Here is a 21950-nt window from a genome sequence, read left to right as displayed (position 1 = left end):
CATTCACTTGTTCCCTTGCACAGCCCTAAGTGTACAGCTGTTAGAGCTAATAACCTAAATCATGTATTTCATCTTTCCTGTCTCACTGCTGTGTGCAGGATAGGAAGTATTGAAAAGATTATAATTGCGAGGTTGTGCAGCAGATTGTATTCAACATGAAGATTTTCATTTGTCTGTTGGTTCTGTTTTTTTTTTAACTCCTCATTCTGGTTCAAATATAATGGCTGATTTCTTCATTGAGTAGACACATTTTAAAATGTTCCCAGCTACATCAGTTCTGCAGTACCCAACAGCAGGCAAAAGTAAAAGAAAACAATTTCCTCTTAAAATTCATGCCTTTGTTTTAGGAGCTCTGTTTTGTTGGTGATACGGATGTGGTGCATGGGCAGAATTCTTGTTCTAGCTGCTATCAAGATGAAAAAGCAGATGTGGGACACCAGTTTAAAAGTGTTATCAGAGATACTGAATGTGATAAAAGTTTAGATTGTGTCAGAGCACTTAGGTGTCTTTCACATTTTCTTTTCTTAAAGAAGGGAAAAGATGATTTTTAAAGCTACTTTTGAGTGGTTTTCATCATGAGCGTAGTACTGCATGTAATGACAGAAAAATATCAAGAAGGCTTATGTGAATTGGGGCTTTCAGAAGTTCAGGTGTGTTTCAGTGATTAAGCTAGGAAGAGGTTTATCCTTTCTACATAGTACATCTTTCTGTACTAAACAAACTGAGTCATATGGAGAAGTTTATTACATTATAGGATCCAAAGTGGATCATTACATTTGCTTAAGGAGCCTTTATTTCACCGTAACTTGACTCTAAGTGTATCCGTTTGCAAATTCACAACATTTACAAAACAACTTTTATATACAGAAAGTTTGCTTCTTTTTTTTTCTTGAAACAGGTGATGAAGCATCTCTCTGACACTTCATAATATATGGATGGCTAAAAGGATCATGGCTTAATGTATTCTGTCTTTAAGTAGCTATCCAGACAAAGCTCTGATTGATTCTGAAATAAAAGATGTGAAGTAAATCTCAACTTGTTTTTCAAACTGCCCTTCAATTATCCCACCCTCATTGCAGGTTATCTCACACAGGGATTTAGAGACAACTTCGTCTCAGTAATTAACATTTTCCTGCCTGATACTGAAATCCTGTTTTGTCTTTAACAAGTGATCTTATGTAGCTGAAGATACCTTTTGTTTGAATTTCTGTATTTGTAGTGAAGGAGATCATTATGCTTGTGCTATTCCATGGCCATAAAATTAATTTCACTGCATGAGTAGCCTACATCTGTTAGAAATTTGTACGCAAGCAGATACTGACTTTTTTCCTGTCCTTTCAATGTTGTGTGTGATCTGTTATTAAGTATTTGAAATGTGTTACTAAGGGATATCAAGGAAGATTCATTGTTACTGATAAAAGAAAAAAGTAGTGTGATTCTATTCATCAAGATTCAGCTATTTTCATAAAATGCCCCCCATTGTAGTTCATAATGGTAATGCACTTCACTGCAGTGCAGAGTGATTATATTGTGGTGTTGTGTCCTATTAATGTCAAGCTATGCTAACCTGAAGGCACTGTATAAATGACAAATTGCTACATTTGCCCCAGTGAGATCTTTCTTCCACCAGTGGTATAAGTGATAATGTGTGGCCACCTGTAACTTTTCAGTTTTCCTGGAAAAATCCAGTAAGTGAAACACTATGTGAATGTAACTTAACCCTAACTTCTACATTTTTCAGGGGAAATATGTTTTTTAACAGAGACGAAATGAAACATAATTCTTTCATTCAGCTCTTTTTTCCTAGGTGCTTGTGGCACTAACTGTACTTGTATGGCTTGGGCTGCATATATTGACAGAATATTGAAAGGGTTTTGGTAAATTAGAAGTTCCCTTAATATAACATTATATGCAACATTTTGATTTATAGCAATGTGACTTTACTGCATGTATTGGTAAAGATGTTCAGTCTTTCATTTTAGTTGGATTCATGAACAAGCTAGTATTCCAGTGCAGATTATGATTAGTGATAAGGTGTCAATCACAGACAAATCCAAACTGGCTCCTGGAAATGTAATGATTTTTGTAGTTTTATCAAAACCAGAGCAGCTTTAGCTCTTAGGCTTAAAGTATATTTGAATAGAAAAACTTCATGGCTAATTTTCAAGCACTTAGTTATGATGGATAAATATCACCTAGAAGAAGCTATCTGCAGCTTGAAAACTTTTGACAAGGTGGTTCCACTCTATTGCAGAAACAGAAGAGCAGCTAGAGCAAGATACACGTAGGTTCAGGTAGTTGTCTGCCTTAAATGCTCTGAGGAATGCTTCGAAATAAAATAATTCCACTCTTGTCACACTTGAATTTTCTGACATGTATTTTCAGGTATTGGAAGTCATTGTCCTTCTCTTCCTCATTCTCACTGCTGCCGATCTGATTGTGCAAGGTGATACAGACCTACTCATAGTCCATATTTATGATCATCTTTTTCCGTGTTTTCAGCATTTTTTGCAGTAAAATAGAATTTGATTTTTAAAATACCTCGAACTGTGAAGCTTGCCAGGTTGAATGTACTGAACTGTCCATATCTGTTGAACACTCCCATAAATAATATTCAATTTGTCCTTAGTTTGCTCAGTTCAAACTTACGGTAGTTAATATTTAGATCTCAGGTATACTGGAAAGTGTAAGCAATGCAGGTTGTGTACACTGATTAATGGAGGTAGCACTCAAATATTCATAGCAAGTGATATTGCTAATTGATACCATAACAGATTTTTCTCATAAAACTCCCAACATCCTAGTTCTAGAAATAATTGGTCGATGCTTTCAGTGAGCTGTCTCACATCAGACTTTCGTTTCCCTGTTCTGAAAAGTGTCTTATAATTTCTTCTTGTTCATTTTGCAGTATCTGATACATGTGCCAATGTGAATATCAGTCTTAATTAAATTATTTCTAAGATGTCTGTAAAGAATGCTCACAGTTAAGAGTTTGTTTAAGGTGTGTGGTGATAGGAGCAAATCGTGTTAAGCATTTCAGTTATGCTGGGAAAAAAGAATTTAGATTTCTTTCTAAAAGAAAAGAAGAATAGATTATGACTCGGGCAGAATTCTTCTAAAAGAAAAGAAGAATAGAGACAGAGAAAAGAAGATAAAATTGTAGTGTGTTAAATTTGAATCTCAATCTATTTCACAGAATCATAGAATGGCCTGGGTTGAAAAGGACCACAATGATCATGTGGTTTCAACCCCCCTGCTATGTGCAGGGTCGCCAACCACCAGACCAGGCTGCCCAGAGCCACATCCAGCCTGGCCTTGAATGCCTCCAGGGATGGGGCATCCACAGCCTCTTTGGGCAACCTGTTCCAGTGCATCACCACCCTCTATGTCAAAAACTTCTTCCTAATATCTAACCTAAATCTCCCTTGTCTCAGTTTAGGACCATTCCCCCTTGTCCTATCACTATCCACTCTTGTAAACAGCTGTTGCCCCTCCTGTTTATATGCTCCCTTCAAATATTGGAAGGCCACAGTGAGGTCTCCCCAGAGCCTTCTTTTTTCCAAGCTAAATGAGCCCAGTTTCCTCAACCTTTCTTAATAGGAGAGGTGCTCCAGCCCTCTGATCATCTTAGTGGTACTCCTCTGGACTTGTTCGAAGAGCTCTGCATCTTTCTTGTGTGTATCCAGGCATTTTTTTTACCAGTACTTAGCTGTTTCTGGTAGAGCTTTGTTTAGAATTTCTAGTGTAATTTTAACATAGGTGACTCCCCTCATCTCTATCATTGGCTATATTTCTCAGTAGGCAAAACGTTTTACTGACATTTGGGCTTTCTTTGCTTTTTAATATTACAAGTTTCATGTACAATTATGACACCTCCCCCTGCTTTGTGAGTCCTGGAAGTCTTCACTTATTCTTAGCTTGTGTGCTCAAATAGTTGGAGTTGCTATACTTCTATGTGTTCAAGTTGCTCATCCAAGCAACCCTTTGATAAGAAGAGTTTTCAGTAATTGCCATATTTATTTAAAGAAAAAAAAATTATTTTCATTCTTTTTTGAAAGTCTTCTTTACCACCATCTTTCTGATATTGAGATACCAGATCTAAATACAATTTTCCTTATGTACCTTCACTACAGTTTTATAGAATAAATCTAAAATTGCTTGCTTGTGCAAACAAAGGTCAAAAACGCAGCTATTTCTTTGTTGAGTTACCATAATGCAAGTTGAGATCTCATTTTTTTATCTGCTTAGTTGTAGATCGCTTTGCTCTAGTACTTTCTAACTATTTCTTTTTGTCATATCTCATATAGTCTGATTACAGTGGAAATCTAGACAGCAATTGCTGAGGTGCTCTTGGAGCAAGAAATGATTATTACATGTTAAATTCATAGGCTGATGGAACATGAGAAGCTGGGGAAAATGGAAAATGTTCTCAGATTTTGACACAGAGAATTTTCTTGAATATTATTGCATTACATTCAGTACATATAAAATGTGGAGGCTTCAACGTATCTGCATAATATAGCGTAAGCTAAATTGGCCCAAAGTCATAAGACTATATTAGTATAGCTGTTTTTAAGAAAACAAGTCCTGATAAACATTTTGTGCTTTTTGGAAAGAATCTGGCTTTGTGTTGCACCAGCCTGAAAGTGATGCAGTGTAGGTTCCCACATCTCTGCTCCGGATTCCATGTGCAGATGATTTTAGAACCAGGCTTCAGAAGACTGGTGCTTTCTTCTGTATTAAAAAAAAAGTAATGTTGTCCATTAGATAAAGTTTATGAGTCCTTTTTAACGTCTTCAGCAGAGGTAGCATTAAGACAAACAAAGGTGGTGCTTACATTAGGTTTGGCTGCAGAGTTGAATCAGGGGTAGGGCTTGGTTACAGAACACCAAAATCTCATATTCTCCTAACAGACTTCAAATTTATATGATGAATGAAAGTCTCTTGAGAGGTGATGTGGAACTGTAGATGTCCATATTCATGCAAGTTCGGGAAATGCAACTATTTTAGGTTGAGATCTGACCTGAAACAAACCCTGCAGAGATATGTGCTCAGAAATGGACTGTCACTAGGGATGCACACAGTGTTAAGATTCAGTCAGGGTCATCTTAGATTCCAGGGTTTGTTTGGGTTGTTTTGCTCAAACTAGAACTAGAAACTGGTAGTGACAAAAGTGCTCTTGCATGCTCACTGTTCTTTACATGTGGAAAACAAGATGTTACTTATGTTAGTGTTAAGTTGATTAAATATGCCCAGACCAAAAACGTTGGCTGAGGTTGTTGGTTGATGTGCTGCTTATATACAGTGCACAGTTACATATCCTTTATAGTTATCACATAGCAATATTTTTTTCCATTCAAATCTGTGGTGTAGTATATCTAGATAAACATTTTTGAAAACACACTTCTCCTTGTAATTTACTAACTGCTACGTTGTTGCTTTACACCAACTGAGTTATGAAAGTTTGTTTCTGTACAGGCTTTGTGGGTGTCATGTACACTAGGGTTTGGTAACATTCTTTTAAGTATTTGATTCTTATCCATAGCTTTGTATATTTGCAGTGGGGATTTCCTTTGGTATAAAATAGATTCTATTAGGCTTTCTTTCTAAGTGCAGGAAAACTCATCAAAAAACAGGAATGCTTTCCACGTTTGTTCTGACCTAATTCTTTATTTTTATGTTTTTAATTTATGCACACTGGTTTTTTCACATGATTTAATTCTGGCAAGAGATTTTTTTTTAATCCCTTCTGCCAGGAGTCTGTTGATTCAGCTGTGTGGGACTGAAGGATTGTAGATTTTACAGAGTTGTCAATAAATGATGTTTAGGTGGCTATGAATAGCACTGTTTCCTTTTCCACTGGAAGACAAACAGAATGTCTTCTAACACCCTTGTGTGCTGGGCAAAGTCTCGTACATCGCTGAGGCAGTGATTAGAATGCAAATATTAATGTTTTCTAGGCAGTTAAAGTATATATGAAGTGTTAGCATTACTATCTCAAACACTGTGTTCCAAAAATGAAAATAAAATGCCAAACTCTTAAGAGCTAGTTTTGTACATATTGAGTCTAGTTATTTATTTTAGTTCCCTATTGCTGTTCTTTGTTGCCATGATAGTAACTAAGGGTGGGATATCAGTGCAAAGTATCCGTTAATTACCTCTCTTAACTTAGTTTTCTGTTTTAGTTTTCTTAAGTATTTAGAATCTGTGCTTAATATATTCCAGACTTTGTCTGTACCTTACTGGTGCTATTACAGTGAAGGATTAAAAAGGTGCATAATTGTTATGCTTTGGCACACATGCCCCAAGTACTGCTAAGATGCAGGCAGCTGAGCTTTGGTATTGGTAGTCCCCTCAGGGTATCCATAGCTGAATCAGTAGTGTGCTCAGCAGCAGCTGTTGCCTGAATTAAATGCGTCAGCTGCACAAATGAAAAGAGCAGAAGTAAAACATAATGTAGTTGTTCAGAAATACGAGTGTTTGTATTTTGCAACAAACTGCCCGAGTCATAATTTCAAGTAAAGGTGAAGAATTGCTCTGGGGTGGGTGAGGGCTGCCTGATTTATCAACCTGGATCGTTCATTCAATTTTTTATGGCTTAAGATTCTACCAAGATCTAGCAGAGCACACAGTTTCTCTCTAGTTAAAATAATTTTCTTATTGATGCAATGATAAATATTGAGAACACAGATTCTTCTGGTATTCCTGTCATGGGTATCTCAAGGCCAAGTGTAGCATGACTATACTAGTCACACTGAGTGCCTAGAGAAGTCTGACATGTGGATGAAATTTCTAAAGCATTTCAATGCTATCGATATCCATCCTTCTCAAACATTAATCAAAAACATCAGTGCCTTATCAGCACTGTTTAGGTCGTGAATCCAAAACACGTAAACGTGTGAGCTAGTGTAAAGAAGATTAACTCTTTCCCAGCCAAAATCAGTAGGTATGCAAATATAAGTAATAATTATCTCCTTCCTAGTAAGTTTACTGTTTCTCTGATATTTTTATTTTTTTTTTAAAGAATTTTTTCATTAAAATCTATGGTATGCAATATAACTTCAGTTTTGACCACGATACCATCAACTGAGATGAGTAGCGTAACTAAAACAGAATTCCTTCATTTTGTTGCACTGCAGGCTGAGGCTGTGTATCATATGAACACCATTTTTCTGTAAGCTATTGTCAGTACAGGAATTCCTAAGTTTCTATGAGAGATGTTTTAACTATGATTTCAACTGAGTTCCCTTGTTTTTGATTGAACCTATTGTGGAGAACCCCACCCAGGTTTTGCAGTACTTTATTACCAGGCTGTTCTTGTTTCTGTTAGAATATGGTACTGGGAGTGGATGTAAGATAACTGAGGTACACTTGTTTTCTTCAGTGTCTTGTGCGTCAAATTAGCATTAAATTTCATTTTCAATTTGTGTTTCAATTTGTATAATTTTGTTCAGCTCTTTATGGGTAATGTGAACATAAAAATAAAGGGAACAACAGGAAATATTCATATGATTTCTAAGGCTTTCAATAAGCAGTAGAAGTCAATGGTAGAGTCTTTGGAGATTGTGAAAATATAGCTAACAAAAGGAAAGATGGAAGCTTTTGTTTTCAAGGTCAGCACATACTCCATAACCTACACATCACTTCAATGGAAAATCTCTATTTCAAACTCCTTTTGTACTTGTGATGGTGATGATGGTAATGGTAATGTACTTTTTGCTGATATTGAAACTGTCCTTTAAAAGTGATCACTTAGCTCACATTCTGTGCATTTTAAGCGTTCGTAAATGCGCACTTGCTAAATAATTGTACTTACTAATGTTGTTACCTGTAATCTTGTATTTCATCTAATAAATTGCTCCAACAAAATGATGAGATGGTGCATATGCTCTGATTGCATGAAGGATGCTTTTACTGTTAATCGTGCTTCAGTTGCATTTCCTTCTGTCAGAGAATTGCTTAGGAAAATCTGCATTTTCAAGCATATCATGAGTTATAATAGACATTTTTCTGCAATCTATATCTTTTAAATTAAAACTTTACTGTTCATTTTGACATGGGTAACGTTGCAGTTTCTCATCAGCATCATGCTTCTGAGCCAACTCTATTTTGAATCTGTTGTCTAGTGTTACTCTCATGTGCTTTGTGAGTAGAAACTGTAGGGTCTCTCACGCCGCAGTGAATTAGGTGATTCTTGCTTCTGGTTCGCTGTTGTGATTTTGCTGTTGCTGTGGCTGACTGTGCGCTACGGATTACCCTCAGTGTGTTAAAAAAAACGGAGGCTGGTATCAATTTTTGCCACTTTGTTGCAAAGTACAGCATTCATATATCAGCTAGCTGCAGCTGGCTCACTTCCATGAACGTGTCTGGGGAGGAACTCCTGTTTCCCTGATTGTGAATCAACATTCCTGCCGTGTTCTTTGCAGGCACTTGTAATTACATGCCAAAAGCTAAGTTCTGCATCATTCATAGTTGTGATAATTGACCTACAAGTTGAATAGAGAATAACATACCTGTCTGTTTTGTTTCAAGCAATTATAATATAAGTCATTTTTAAAATTAATTGAAATGTTGAGCATCTGTATATCCATTTTGTAAATGGAAAAAGACATGTAATGGATGAACTTTGTTTTTCAATGAACTCATTACATTATCTAAAAGGATCAGAGGTCAGTAACTCTCACTGAACTGAAATCTGCATTTCTTTAAAACTTGATATGATGAACACAAGCCAGATTTATTCTGTTGGTGAGCAGCCATTACTCTGGAACTTTAGTTGTACTGAATAAGCAAAAGATTGTATTATATAGCAGACAAGTGATACTGCTGAAGGTCTGTACATTCTGGTGGTTCTTAATTGAAATGGGTTCATGTAACACAAAACGCTTCCTGTATTGTAGGTAACCCGTTCTGTGGGATGATGGTACTTGTTCAAGATAGTTTTCTATGCTGTTTGTTCAATGTTTATTGAAATAGAGTACAATATTCTATTTATATGAAAAATTTATGGTAGGAACTGTTGGATCTCTTCTGAAAATGAAGGAATCAGACTGAGTCAAGATTAATGACTTTATAGAATGTGAAGCCTCCAGGGTAATATAAAAGTGAATAAGTTATGATGTTCAAGAGAAGCTCTATTTGATTTTGAATTAGAGTCTAAATGTACAACTTTACACAGCCAGGAATGAAACCCAGAGCTAGCTTTGTTTCACAATTTTTTTCTGTTCAGATATTTAGTATGATTAATAAAAGATACAGCAACAAAGACATTGATATATTTTACTTGCGGACCATGACAATTCCTCTTCAGTGAGCGTGGCCCAGAAAACCAAAAGGTTGGACATCCATGCTTTTAAGTCTCCTTGAGTATACATCTGTGCTGTCTATTCCTGTTTTTCTGGGCATATTACTCTGGAGAGATTTTAATACATTTCTCAGCTCTTTTTCTCTTGGTACCCTACCAAATTTTGCTGTGAAATTTCTCTGTTTTTTATTCCTTTTTTACTATTTTTAGCAATTACTTGATTCTGTGCAAGTGAATCCCTCTTGTACAGTTTGGCACGATACAGTCCTACTGAAACATTTTGGTTTTGTTTCCCCCTTCCATAGGTATATTCGCATCGTTGGAACCCACAACACAGTGAACAAAGTTTTCCATATTGTGGCATTTGAATGCATGTTTACCAACAAAACCTTTGCTCTGGAGAAGGGTCTGATAGGTAAGAAATGCAACTGCTTCCATTTTACGTGAACTGTTGGGTACACTTGCCTTTTAAGACTGGCTATGACTTCACACTTGCTGTACTTCCCTTTCCACACGGAAATCTTTGAGTTATATGATGCTGTATGCGTAGAATTAGTTGGCTAGTCCTTGTGGCTGCTTTGAAATTCCAGTGCTATGGATCAATTAGTAGTGCTGCAGGAATGTGAAAGTTCAAATTAAATTAACTGCTGCTGACAAAACCACTAGTAATTGAGTCTCTCTGTGCTCCTAATCTGATTTTTCCTTTCATGTAGTAGTGTGGTTGCTATTGCCTCCAGGTAGGTTTGCTTATACTTCCTAACAGGGATGGAGTAACCAGAGCTATTTCTTTCAGTGAAGATGAATTTGGGCACTTACTGCCTCTTATGCAGCCTGCTTTCAGCTGCTAGAAGTGAACTCTGTTGATTTTTCCCTGAAGAGTTCTAGGCACATCTATCCATGGCAGAACATTATACTGGCTACCATTATTCCCAGAACACCATGCTGGTGGATCTCTGTTATTTATGGTGCTCAAAACAGATTATTTAATACTAATTTAATTACGACTCTGTAATACTGCATTACTTAAGATAGAAGTCCTAGACAGGTATGGTTTACTAAACCATATCAAAATAAGTAAGTTATGTCAAAGTAAGTTTTGGTGTAGGTTTCTTAATTCAACTATAGTGATCACTGAGCTTTCTTTCCTATAAACTCAGATAAGCAAGTTCTTGAAATTCATTGGAAAAATAATTAGTTTTGTATACTTGTAGGAGTGATTTCTGCCATCTGTGGTTTTACTCAAACTCAGAATCCTTCTAGTTCATTTTTTTTTCAGACCACCCATTACTGCTGTGATACAGTATCACAAATTGTTGCTTATTCTGAAAAATCCTCAAGAGTTCAAAATTTTAATTTTTAAGCATTCACCTTTGGTAGGTGGAAGAGAAAACAGTTCACAAAAAAAGCATCAGAGGGAAGACTTTTAGTGAGGCATACTTTCAACTTTTTTTCCTGAGGAAAACAATCTGACTGAAAAACTGGATCTGAGAGATGGAGACTCTATTTGACCTTATTAAAACTTACTGGGTTACGACAGATGCTTTATTGTAGTTACATATTTTGTGCTTTGAAGAATGATCATATGTTACCTTCCATCAAACACCAGTTGTATATTATAAATGGTTATGTAAATCATAGAATATAGGCTATGATTGTTAGAGCCAAGTCACTTTGTTGCTAGATTGTCAATGTCTGTATTCCATGATTGAATTTCCACAGTATTCTTGCCAACATATGCCATGTGCAAATCACCTTGCCATTTCCTATTTCAGTGCTTCATGACTTTTGTTCATCTGTCTGTTAAATTGTGGAGGCGTTTGTAGGTTGTCTTCTGCTTGTTTCCAGTTCTAACTGCTACCTTTACAGAAAAGGATATATGGGCTCCGATCCCATATAAAAATGTTCCATGCCTCCTAGCACTACAGAGAACTTCTATCATTTTCACTTTTCTTTTTCACAACAGACCTTACTATCAGAGATAAAAATGTGCTGAGCCTTGCAAATGGTAACGCAGCTGCATACAAAGTCACTGAACAACAGAAATTCTATTCCTTGTTCAGAACAGGCTGCCCTCCTAAAATGCAACTGGAAATGCAGTGTATGTGTAGCAGAGTGCATTGTGAAGTACTTCTGGTGACATTTGAAAGTGTGAATTAATGAGAAAATTGCTGACTAATGGCAGAGTATCTTGCTACACATCTGGGAGTGTTAACAGTGAAGAGGAAATTGGAACCAAGTAGAGGATGAAAAAGACAATATGCATGAATATATGGTAAACTAGGTTCACTACTTACTAGGTAAAATTCACTGAGCTCTGAGCAGCCAGCGATGTAGACTTTGTAAGGATAGCTGTTAATTTACACCCTTCTCTTGAGCCAGTGTGGGATTACAAATTTGACATTCAGCAAAATTACATGGAATGATGCATATGCTGTTTAGAATCTATTAGTTATCAATAGGTGCTGGTGAAACCTATGCTGTGGTTATAGTTCTCTTCATCCTGGGCTATCAAGTTTTGAAACCATCTCCTGATAGTTGTTAAAATTTGGAAGGGTCATTTCTTGGTAGTGATATGAAAAACCTACTTCAATCTTAGGAGAAGTTCTGTAGCACATCATGACATACTTCTTGCATTTTTGTATTAGAAAACATATAGTGGGACTTGGACTTTCCAACGCCTTTAGGTAAGAAGAAAAAACAGGATGTTTGCATGAATGGACTCTAGAGCTCATGGAGCTCTAGGTGTACTGAATTACATACCTTAGCATGTGAGAGATCACAGCACATACCACAAGGACACTGTAATGGTCCTTGCATAGATTCTTTGCTCTAGAATCTTCTAATTAGATCCACCACTTCTATCCAAACCCATTTTTGGTTACTATAAACAGGGTTTTGGATATATACTAATAAGTATCCAGTGGTGAACTGTGGAACTATGCAGTCTTTCAGTGTGGATAAATCAGTTGTTGTAGCTGTACGTCATTTGATGTAATTTACAATAAGCAAATAGAGGTCCATAGAGCTTTTTATATTGAAGTGATGGTAGTCAATGCAATTCTTAGAAAATTAAAGCAGTAAGAAATCACAGAGTAGCTAATTGAAAGAGGAAATATGTGGATCAACTTATGACTGCAAATGAGGCAGCAGTGGTTGAATATATGCAGATTTTATGGTGAGAAAGGGACAAATGGGAAGATTTTGGAACCACTTGTGGACAGGCCAGTTATGAATTGGTGCAGGGACACTGGCTGTTCCATCAGAAATTATGTCTGTTTCCTCTTGAGAAATACTCTCAACAGCTTTGATCCAGCAAAATGACCTTATATCCATTTAGTGCTTGGTTTTACATACCTGTAATGGTTACTGTTAAGGAAACATTTTGTCTGACTCACTGTATCAAGCAGACTGTCCCAGTTCCATAAAAAAATTTTGTGTAACTACAAATAGAATAGTTGGCAAAGGTGTGTCGTAATGCTCTAATGTGATTCATAACGCTGTAATTTCTATTTTATTTCTATTCTATGTGACTGGATAGGTAGAAGTGAATTGAAAGCAGTTGGGAAAGCTCCAGGAAATATATGAAAATGCAATAATCGGAATGGGTTGCTTCTAAGTTTCATTGTGCATAGAAACTTCATTCTTAACCCTTAAAAAAGTGGTATTGGGTCAAGTTATTGACTTCATTGTTTATGTAGTATGGGATTAAATGTCTGTTCTGACCTAATTTAATACCGTAACTGCTCTTTCTATAAACTGTTTAATTAAGAAAAGGAAATGTTACTCATTCCTTGAAAGTCGCATGGTCATATTTCTGAAGGCCTTTGTGACCCTAACTCCTATCGAACAACACTGAAGATACTATTCAAGGACTTCCTCATTTCAAATCTCATTCCAGAATATTAAGACCACAGAGGTTTTTGTTTAGGGATCCTATAGATTTAGAAGTAATTACTGAATTTTCATTAAACCTATTCAACTTGATCAGAAAGCTGTATATAAAAATAGGGTAATTTATCAGACATGTTATTACTGATATATAGTATCGATTTAATGGCTGTCACTGTAAAGTGAAGATTAAAAGACTGTTAAACATATAATAAAAATGAAGTGCCATCATTATAGCAGTTTTATGTTGCTGTGTTTTTAGATACTAAGATTTCATTGCAGATGATTAATTTGACACGTTACATTTAAAAGTTTGTATGCAAGATGATTTAGACAGTGTTAGTGCATAGTACTGGATGTGGTCCTGATATCACCCATTGACAATTAACTAACAGTTTTGAGGTAGAAGTAGCAGGAAACACTTTTTCTAGCACCATCTTGCTGTTTTAGTGTTGGTATACACTTTGTTGTCTTGTTAAATGAAGTAAGTGACAGAAATTAATTCAATCATATGAAATTATTCTCTAATGCAGATGTTAGAGTGGAAATGTAATTTTCCTTTTGGCATATTATCTCTAAATGCATATGCACATTAGCAGTTCTGCGTATTGGATTCACAGTAGATTGACTTAACTGCTTTGTTTAACAGGGGTGCGAATTTTTTAAAATCTCAAAAGCACAGTGTTTGTTTTTAATGAATGTGAGCTGCTGAATTTTGAATGGTCTTTAGTCATTAATATTTAATCTGAAATCCAAAACAAATTAAAGTTTTTACAAACAGGAGGCATAGTCCTCTGAATGCAGATGCAGTACCCAGTACGATGTGATGCTTGGTGATGCCTTCTAACCTACCCAATGGCAAGGGACTACAGGAATGGGTCAGGGGCTTCTCATACATATATTTCCCCTGAATGTATAGGAAATTATTCCTTTTATCTGCTGCAAAGGGAGAAAAATATTAATTTCTTTTGTAGTCCCATGGTTAAAAAGCCTTTAATCAGTGCTCCCTGCTGAGGTGCAATTAAGGACTGTGTAGCACACAAGTTTGCCTAGTCCACCGTCCTACTTTGGGCTTGGTTAAGGTCATAGGCAGTGCAACGTGGAAGGCTTTTACATGAATTTGTGTTTATCTGTGATCTGTCTCAGTCTATCAGAGTGTTTTTAAACTGGTGCATTACATATGGAAGAGGGAACAATGAATAATGACCAAAGAGCAAGAGATAGATATAAAACACTGGAATGTCCTTGTTCATCCTCTGGGGAATGCTGTTCAATACGTATGAATCACTGTGAACATCTACTTATGCACTACTCAGTACCTTAAGAGTACTTGTAAAGGAAAAAATGAAGAAAAAATCATCCATCTTTTGCTCACTGACAGTCATTAAAAAAGAAAAGCAAACGAAAAACAACAGCAAAAAGTCACATTTAAATGTATAACAGACAGAAAGCAGTTGTATTGGTTTCTAGTGTGTGGTTCAGCATTCATTCTGCTGACTCTCTCCAAGGAAGCCACAAGAGGTGCTGTTTTCATGTCTAGTTTAATGTTAACTACACACGGAGGTATTTCATTTTGTATCTTCTCTTTTTAGAGGTTAGTGTTCTTTCAAAGCAATGCGAGTTTCCCCAGCATTGTAAGTCATCTCTTCTGCAACCATAGCCCTAGGAAATTATTAAAATTTTACAACCATCTAAATACTGCAAGAAACCCTCTTTTTTTCCTCTTACAACAGAAAAGGACAGTGATGTGGTCAGTTTCATAGCTGCTACCCAGTCTTCGATCTGCTCGTATGGTTCCAGTTTCTTTTTTTCTTCCTGTTTCCAGTGCTACAACAAAGGCTTATTTCCTAGGACATTTCTGAAATGACTGTTGTCATTGCTTTCTTCAGACAGCCTTCAGTATTCAGTGAAACAGCTCTGTAGGTAGATAATTGGTTGCCAATTATGTAAAAGTATGCCCAATTCTAATGGCTTGTACACTTTTGGTATGCTTTTGGGGATCAGAAAATCACAAGCCTCAGCACCTGAAAAATCAGTCTTCTATGTAATTATTTTAATCCAACCTGACAATTGCATGTTGAAAAATATTATTAGTGGAATTTTCTTTTAAAATCCGTCAAAATTGTAATTCTTTCTTTCTTCCAAGCTGTAGACATGACTGTTAAAGTCTTCACATTCCGATGTAATGCCTGTGGTATGCATTACTGTGTATGTTTCAGCAATTGCAGTATCCATGACATAGATTGGTGTTTACAATTTAGTAGAAGCTTACTTTATAAATCAGATTATTTCTCAGATATTTTGGAAGCATTTGAACAGGTTAAAAAGCATCCAAGTTTTTTAAGATAATATTACTATAATTAAATATACTACCAAGCAGTTCATTGCTCCATACTGCAGCTTAAGACCAAGGAAAAAAGTAAGTTTTAATAAATGTTTTGATGCTGCCATAATGTAACTTCAATCACTTCCTGTTGTTTGCTTGCAGAATGTGCATGCTTTGCTAGCAAACGTCTTTTCCATTCCCTAAAAGCAAGTTCAATTTGTGAGAGTATAAACAGTGGGGAAAAAAAAAATCCATATTTGTAATCTCTTCTTTTGTTTTCTTTAACAAAGTTGCTTACTGTAATAGCTGGATGCTTGATGAATTAAAAAAAAAGAAAATAGAAACGAGACTGTTGGTTTTTGGTAGTACATACTTGTAAACAAGTGACCCGAATTTAAACAGAAAATCTAATGGGAGAAAGGAAGGAAACCAGAAGAATTGAAAATACAGCATAGATCAGAGTCCCCACCAGATGGTGTTTTTAATAAATGTATCAAGCAGATATTAAAGAAGATAATAAACATTCAAAATAGGGAGTGGCAGACTCCCCTAGAGAGAAGAAGCAGTATGACACCTTCTGCATGCTACAATTAGTTAGAATCACATTCTAATTAACCGTTGTAGAAAAAAAAGGCAGTGAATGTACACTAATACGGTTTCTGTATGGCTGTTAAGGAGTTAGGCTAATCAGGGTAACATCTTGTGAGTCTGTGGATAAGTACAGAAATATAAATGTGAAAATGAGCAGGGTGAAGCTTACAGGGCACACAGGTAAAATATTTTATGAACTGAGTTGTACTGTGTTCAATTAATGACTTTTGTAGCTCATGGAGTGTCTGGAATATTCCACAGTGTTGGCATGAAAATTCATTTTGACATTGTATCTTGTACATGTTTTTTTTAACCTGGTAGCTTCTATTTCCTACAAAAAGCAGCACTGTATAGAAGATGCTTTAATGCCTAAGTAAAATGGGTACTCAAAAAGTTCTCTTACTGCCAGGGAAGAGGGGAAGAAAAGAAAACCAAGGCAAATTCCGTTTTGATGCCTGTGGACATTGTTTGCATTGTTGGTCTCTGCTTTAGTCAGATAATTTCTAGTGAAGTACACCTCATGTCTGCTTCTTTCTTCCCCATAGGAATCTGAGAATTTCTGAATGTCTCTGTTTAATAATACCAAATCAAGACATTTCTAGAATAAGAATGCACTGACTTTACTAGTTTCTGATGAGCACGCAGTGATGGTATCAAGTTTGATAGTGCAGTAAATTTGGGGAAAACTGTTATTTTTTTCGCTGCCTTGAATTATTACTTGGCTTGTAATGAGCCAATGAGCTCATTTTATGAGCACATTGCAAATGAGCAGGTTTTTTTCCACTTTAAGATTCTGTTCCCAGCACCACTAGCACACTTAAAACACAGAATCATGTGATCACAGTATGGTTTGGATTGGAAAGGACCTTAAGGATCATCTTGTTCCAACTCCCTATGGTGGGCAGGAGCACCTTCCACTAGACCAGATTGCCCAAAGCCTCATCCGACCTGGCTTTGAACATCTTCAGGGAGGGAGTATTTCCAGCTTCTATGGGCAAATTGTTCTGGGACCCCATCACTCTCACAGTAAAGAATTTCTTCCAAACAAGTAATCTAAATCTGCCCTCTTTCAGTTGAAAGCCACTTGTCCTATCATTACATACCCTTATAAAAAGCCCTTCTACATCTCCTCTGTATGCCCCCTTCAGGTACTGGAATCCTAGCTCCTCAGAGAAAATTAGCTCTTTTGTGGCTAGAGACTTTGCAATTTGTTCCGAGATTTCCTACAGCAGTATGTCAGCTATTTTCAGATGATATAGCAGTTTTAATATATATTTTAGGGAAAATCACTGTCTGTTATTAAGTTTTCACTCTGAAGTGGATTTAAGATGTTGCATAAATCCATTTTCATCTATACTATACTTTACTTGTTTCCCTATGTGAAAATACAAATAACCTTAGATTTTAGTTGTCAGTGTTTCAAATTTTTTATACATTTCATCTTTTGGCGTATTTGTTCTTTTTCTGATTTTCTGGTTTGTTTGGCATGAGATTTTGGAAATTGTGTTGAATTGTTCATTGTTACCACACATATATTGGTCATTCTTCATCAGAAGCTGACAGTCTTAGCTTTTTTTTCAAAGAATATTTATTATCGTTGAGCTAAAATGGTGTTTTCACTGTGATTTACCACATAAAAAGAATAAACAGATAACCTTTATTTTTGCATGTTCAGAGAACAGCGTTTTGCAACCTTGTTAATCTGAATTTTTTTCTAGGGAGTTTAAAAAGAAAAAAGGGTGAGACATAGATGTCTCATATGAATAGGGGCATCTTAAATAGCTTTTATGTGTCCAGTCATCATCTTACTGAATGATGAGATTGAAAAAGTTTGGGAGTCTCTCTCAGTTACCGACAGAGTTCTGTATTGGTTTAAATGTAAACAAAGGTAATTAGATAATTAGGTGAATATGTAATTCCAAAAATAAATGTTGAAGCACTTGTATAACAGAGCTTCATAGTTTATATTGAACAAGAATTAATGTTTCTTTGTGTTGACAATACTTTGATAGCTCAGTTTTGGGGTGCTTTTTTTTTCCAGTCTTTTTGCTGGCAATGACTATCATTACTGTCTGAGCTCTGAGCTGTTTTTTGACTGTATCACTGTGTGTATCTTCCTCATGTTTTAATTTGCAGTTCCTTCTGAAAACGTTGCAACAATTGCAGATTGTGCCAGTGTGATTGAGGGTGTCAGTAGAAGTCGCAATGCCTTGTTGAATGGAGACACAAAAAACTATGATTGGGATTCTGGGTACACGTGCCATCAGCTTGGGAGTGGAGCTATTGTAGTACAACTGGCACAGCCCTACATGATTGGATCTATACGGTAAGAGGGTTTATTTTTCTCTAAATTAAAGGCAACGGTGAGACTTTTGCTGAATACAGTTATTTTCTTTAGAATAAAGGGTGTTTGGAAATTATGGTAGTGAGGTGTCTAGTTTAGTAATTGTCCTTTGACATTTTTATTTCAGTATAATGGTTATGTTAAAAATTAAATACATGAATTGTGTGTCAAGAGACAGCAGTTCAATTCCAGAAAATATTGTATTTCAAAGGCATAATAATAGTAATAGTCAAATTGTAAGATTAAAGATGTATATTTATAGTAGAATAGAAATTCAATTGCAGCCTCACTTGTGATCACAGTATGAGCAGTTCTTCATATGCATCTCATTGTGAAAACTGAAACATTTATTGAGGAGAGCCATCATATCAGAGTCAGCTAGGTTTCCTTTTCACTATACAATTATCACAAGCTCTTAACTTGAATATGAAGTACATAATAAGGGCACAGTAAACTGAATATTGCTTTACAGTGTTGGATTAATTATGTTATATAGATCTGGATTGTATTTCTGGTCTGTTCTCACAGTGGATATGTTTGTGGATACGACAAACCAGCTTTTGGGTAACGTAAAAGCTTTTTGCACTTCTTCAGTTTTCCTTTGTGCTTTGGAAATAGATTGGAGAACAGGACTGTAAACAGGTGAAGAAGAAAATAGAATTTCCAACTTCAGATTCAGAATGTAAATGATTTTGTTTAACAATATCAGGCACTCAAAACCTTGTCTTGATGTCTGTTTGTTCTCTGTAAATTTAGAGTGTGTTGTCAGGAACTTAATTTAATTCTGTGATAAAAAAGAAAGCTTTCTGAAGCTGAAGCTCTAGTGAGTGAATGTAGAAACTGCAGGTTAGGTCCTTGTTAGCAGCAGAGGCCCAAGATAGGTATATATTGCTACGATCTGTGCCATCTGCCTATCAGTTGTCTCTTTAGACTAGTTGATTAGTGAGTGAGATGTGACATTTCATAATTGCCAGTTTTTGTTTTCCAGCAATGGAAAAAATGGAAGTCTAAAACTGTTCAGGCTGAAGGAGATAATCAGTAAGGAGGTGTAAAAAAATGCCTGAAACTGTGGTTGGTTTTCTTGGATCCTCTTCTCTGTCTACTCACTATACATTCGTATTCTGAAAAAGTAGACTTTCTAACTGAGTTCAGAGAAGAAAAAAAAAAAAAAGAAAAAAAAAGAAAAAAAAGTACAAAATTCCAATATCCCTGAATCATGAAAATAAATGGTTCCTTTCTTCCAAAGCTCTGTCTTTTGTTTTCAGCTTGTAGCACTGCTGTGATATTATAAACATGAAAGTTTAAAGTCAGAAATCCAGACTCTATCCATTACAGATGTCTGTTTCCTTGCTACACAAGTTATACATACTGTGAGTCCAGCACTGTTCTCACCATGTGCAACAAGTTGAATAAAAAGCATAGGTGGCAGTTTTCCACTTTGGCAGTGAATATTTTATGCTTTTGAGTTTGATGTTTTTATTGTTAAATTAAGTATTGCATCGCAAGTAGAAAACTAAAAAGATACGGTAGTCGGATATCTTTAAAGAGGTAATTGAAAATGTAATTACGATGTTTTCATGCCACTTTGAGCTTAAATTTGAAGCAGCAGAGACTTGCACATGTGAAGGAATAAGAGAAGAGTGTATTAACTAAAATGTATTGTTTTCATTTCATAGTCCCTCTGTCTCCCAGCCTTAGAATTTTCTGCTATCTTTAAATTGGTGAATCACTGTCACTTCAAGTTAGTGCAATAGTTTGGCTTTCCTGCATTAAATGTAATGCTAGCATTTATTCTTCTTAAGCAGGATTTTGGGTTGTGTTGTTTGTTTGTTTGTTTGTTTTTTAAAATGTTTGTTTTGGTTTTGGCTTTTGTTGTTGTTTTTGTTTTGTTTTGTTTTTAATAAAACTTAATATTTAATGATGTATTAGATGAACGAGATTTTTGGTTATCAGGAAATAATTGCACAATTGGAAAGCATATAGAGTGAAATAATAACCATTTTTGTTAGATATTTTTAAGTGAATATGCATTTAATTGTTTATGAGATCAGTCTCATCTGTTTTTCATGGATATATACGCATATACATACTGCATATACGATACAAGCAAAATGAACATCTTTCCTTAAAAAATGACAATAATAAGCAGCAGCAGCAGCAGCAGGATCTGATAGACATGATATCCTGCCTTGCCTGGAGAGAGAGATGTTAGCAGTATGTCATCCTTTCATTTTCATGTTCTGCCTAGAAAAAAAAACAAGTGTTTTAAGCTAATATCTGTGTCAGATGATAGGCAGATGAGGAAAGGATGCCCCTTCGAATGGAGAAGGCGGTTTTACTACATAGCAGCTGCTTCTTTGGCATGGCTCTGTAACGTCTCCTACTCTGCAATGTGGAAGACAGTGACAAAGATCTCTGACTCTGGGAAATCTATGGCTGGAACAAAGGTCAAGTAACACACAGACGCAAAGCTGGAAGTCTTACTATTTCATCTTAATGCAAGTGGTAGAGTTATTTATTTATTCTTTTTAGCAGGTCTTCCAGACCTGATTAAATCGTATTAATTGCCTGTTTTCCTATTATGCTTACTTGAAAAATTCCTCGATCTCATTCTTCCACTAGGATAACATTTCCAGGAGCACTTCCTTTAGGCTAGCCACACTACAGAATGTCATGAATTGTTCTTCCCCCAGAAACTGAGTCATTGGGTTTAGATTCTAATGGAAGAATTAGAAATTAAAGTCTACATCCTTTACATTTGGAGACATCAGCATGCCATTAAGTATGTTTGTATCAGAGATACTAAATACATAAACTTTTTTTTTCTTAAAAACAAAACAAAACAAAACTGAAAGGGTAGTAGATGCTTTTAGTTTCTAGAAATCAGAATTCCAGTGAAGAAAGCCTCAAAGTCAAAATGTGTTACTATGGCAACTAAACTCTGAGTATTGAGAAGAGCAGGGCTACTGGTGCTCAAATATGCATTAGAAATGTACAGAGAGCTGAATGATTCTTGAGTATATGTTATCTGCGTGTTTTCTGCCAGATCTGTCAATTTATTTTAGTATCTTTGAATCAGGCATGTTGGAAAGGACTTGAGAAAGTGATCTTGTCCAGCCTCTTCATCAAAATAGCATTACCAGGAAAGAACTAAGACCATCTTATTCATGGCTTTATGTAGACAGGTCTTGAAAACCTTCAAGAAAAGAGATCCACAACTTTTTTGGGCAGCTTATTCCAATATTCAGTTTTCCACACCATGCATTTTTTCTCTTTAATGTCGTTCCTGTTTTCTCATGGCTTTAGGCCATCTGGAACTTCAGTTTATGAACACTGTCTTATATTTCTCCCATGGTGTACCTGAGAAAAGAGCCTGATTCATTCTTTTTGATAACCTGCTTTCAGGTATTGAAAAATGCTGTGGAGTTCCTCCACCGTCTCAAGCTCTCTTAGGCTGAGCAAGATATTTTCCTCAGTCTCTCAGTGCACCTGCTCCA

The 21950-nt window shown here is 35.9% G+C and overlaps 1 protein-coding gene across 1 annotated transcript in view; it reads left to right on the top strand.

Annotated features, from left to right (window-relative positions):
• Positions 1-21950, top strand: part of BTBD9 (BTB domain containing 9) — a 111847-nt gene that overhangs the window by 56079 nt on the left and 33818 nt on the right. Inside the window, exons 8-9 of the mRNA XM_042884972.1 lie at positions 9610-9719; positions 18246-18435. Of these exons, the coding sequence (XP_042740906.1) occupies positions 9610-9719; positions 18246-18435 (300 nt within the window). The remainder of the gene's footprint in view (positions 1-9609; positions 9720-18245; positions 18436-21950) is intronic.

The sequence above is a fragment of the Lagopus leucura genome, unplaced genomic scaffold (assembly GCF_019238085.1).
Source record: "Lagopus leucura isolate 7727_CA_CO unplaced genomic scaffold, USGS_WTPT01 Super-Scaffold_73, whole genome shotgun sequence".
Taxonomy (NCBI): domain Eukaryota; kingdom Metazoa; phylum Chordata; class Aves; order Galliformes; family Phasianidae; genus Lagopus; species Lagopus leucura.
Note: the sequence above shows the minus strand (reverse complement) of the source record. Positions and strands in the feature narration are given on the sequence as shown.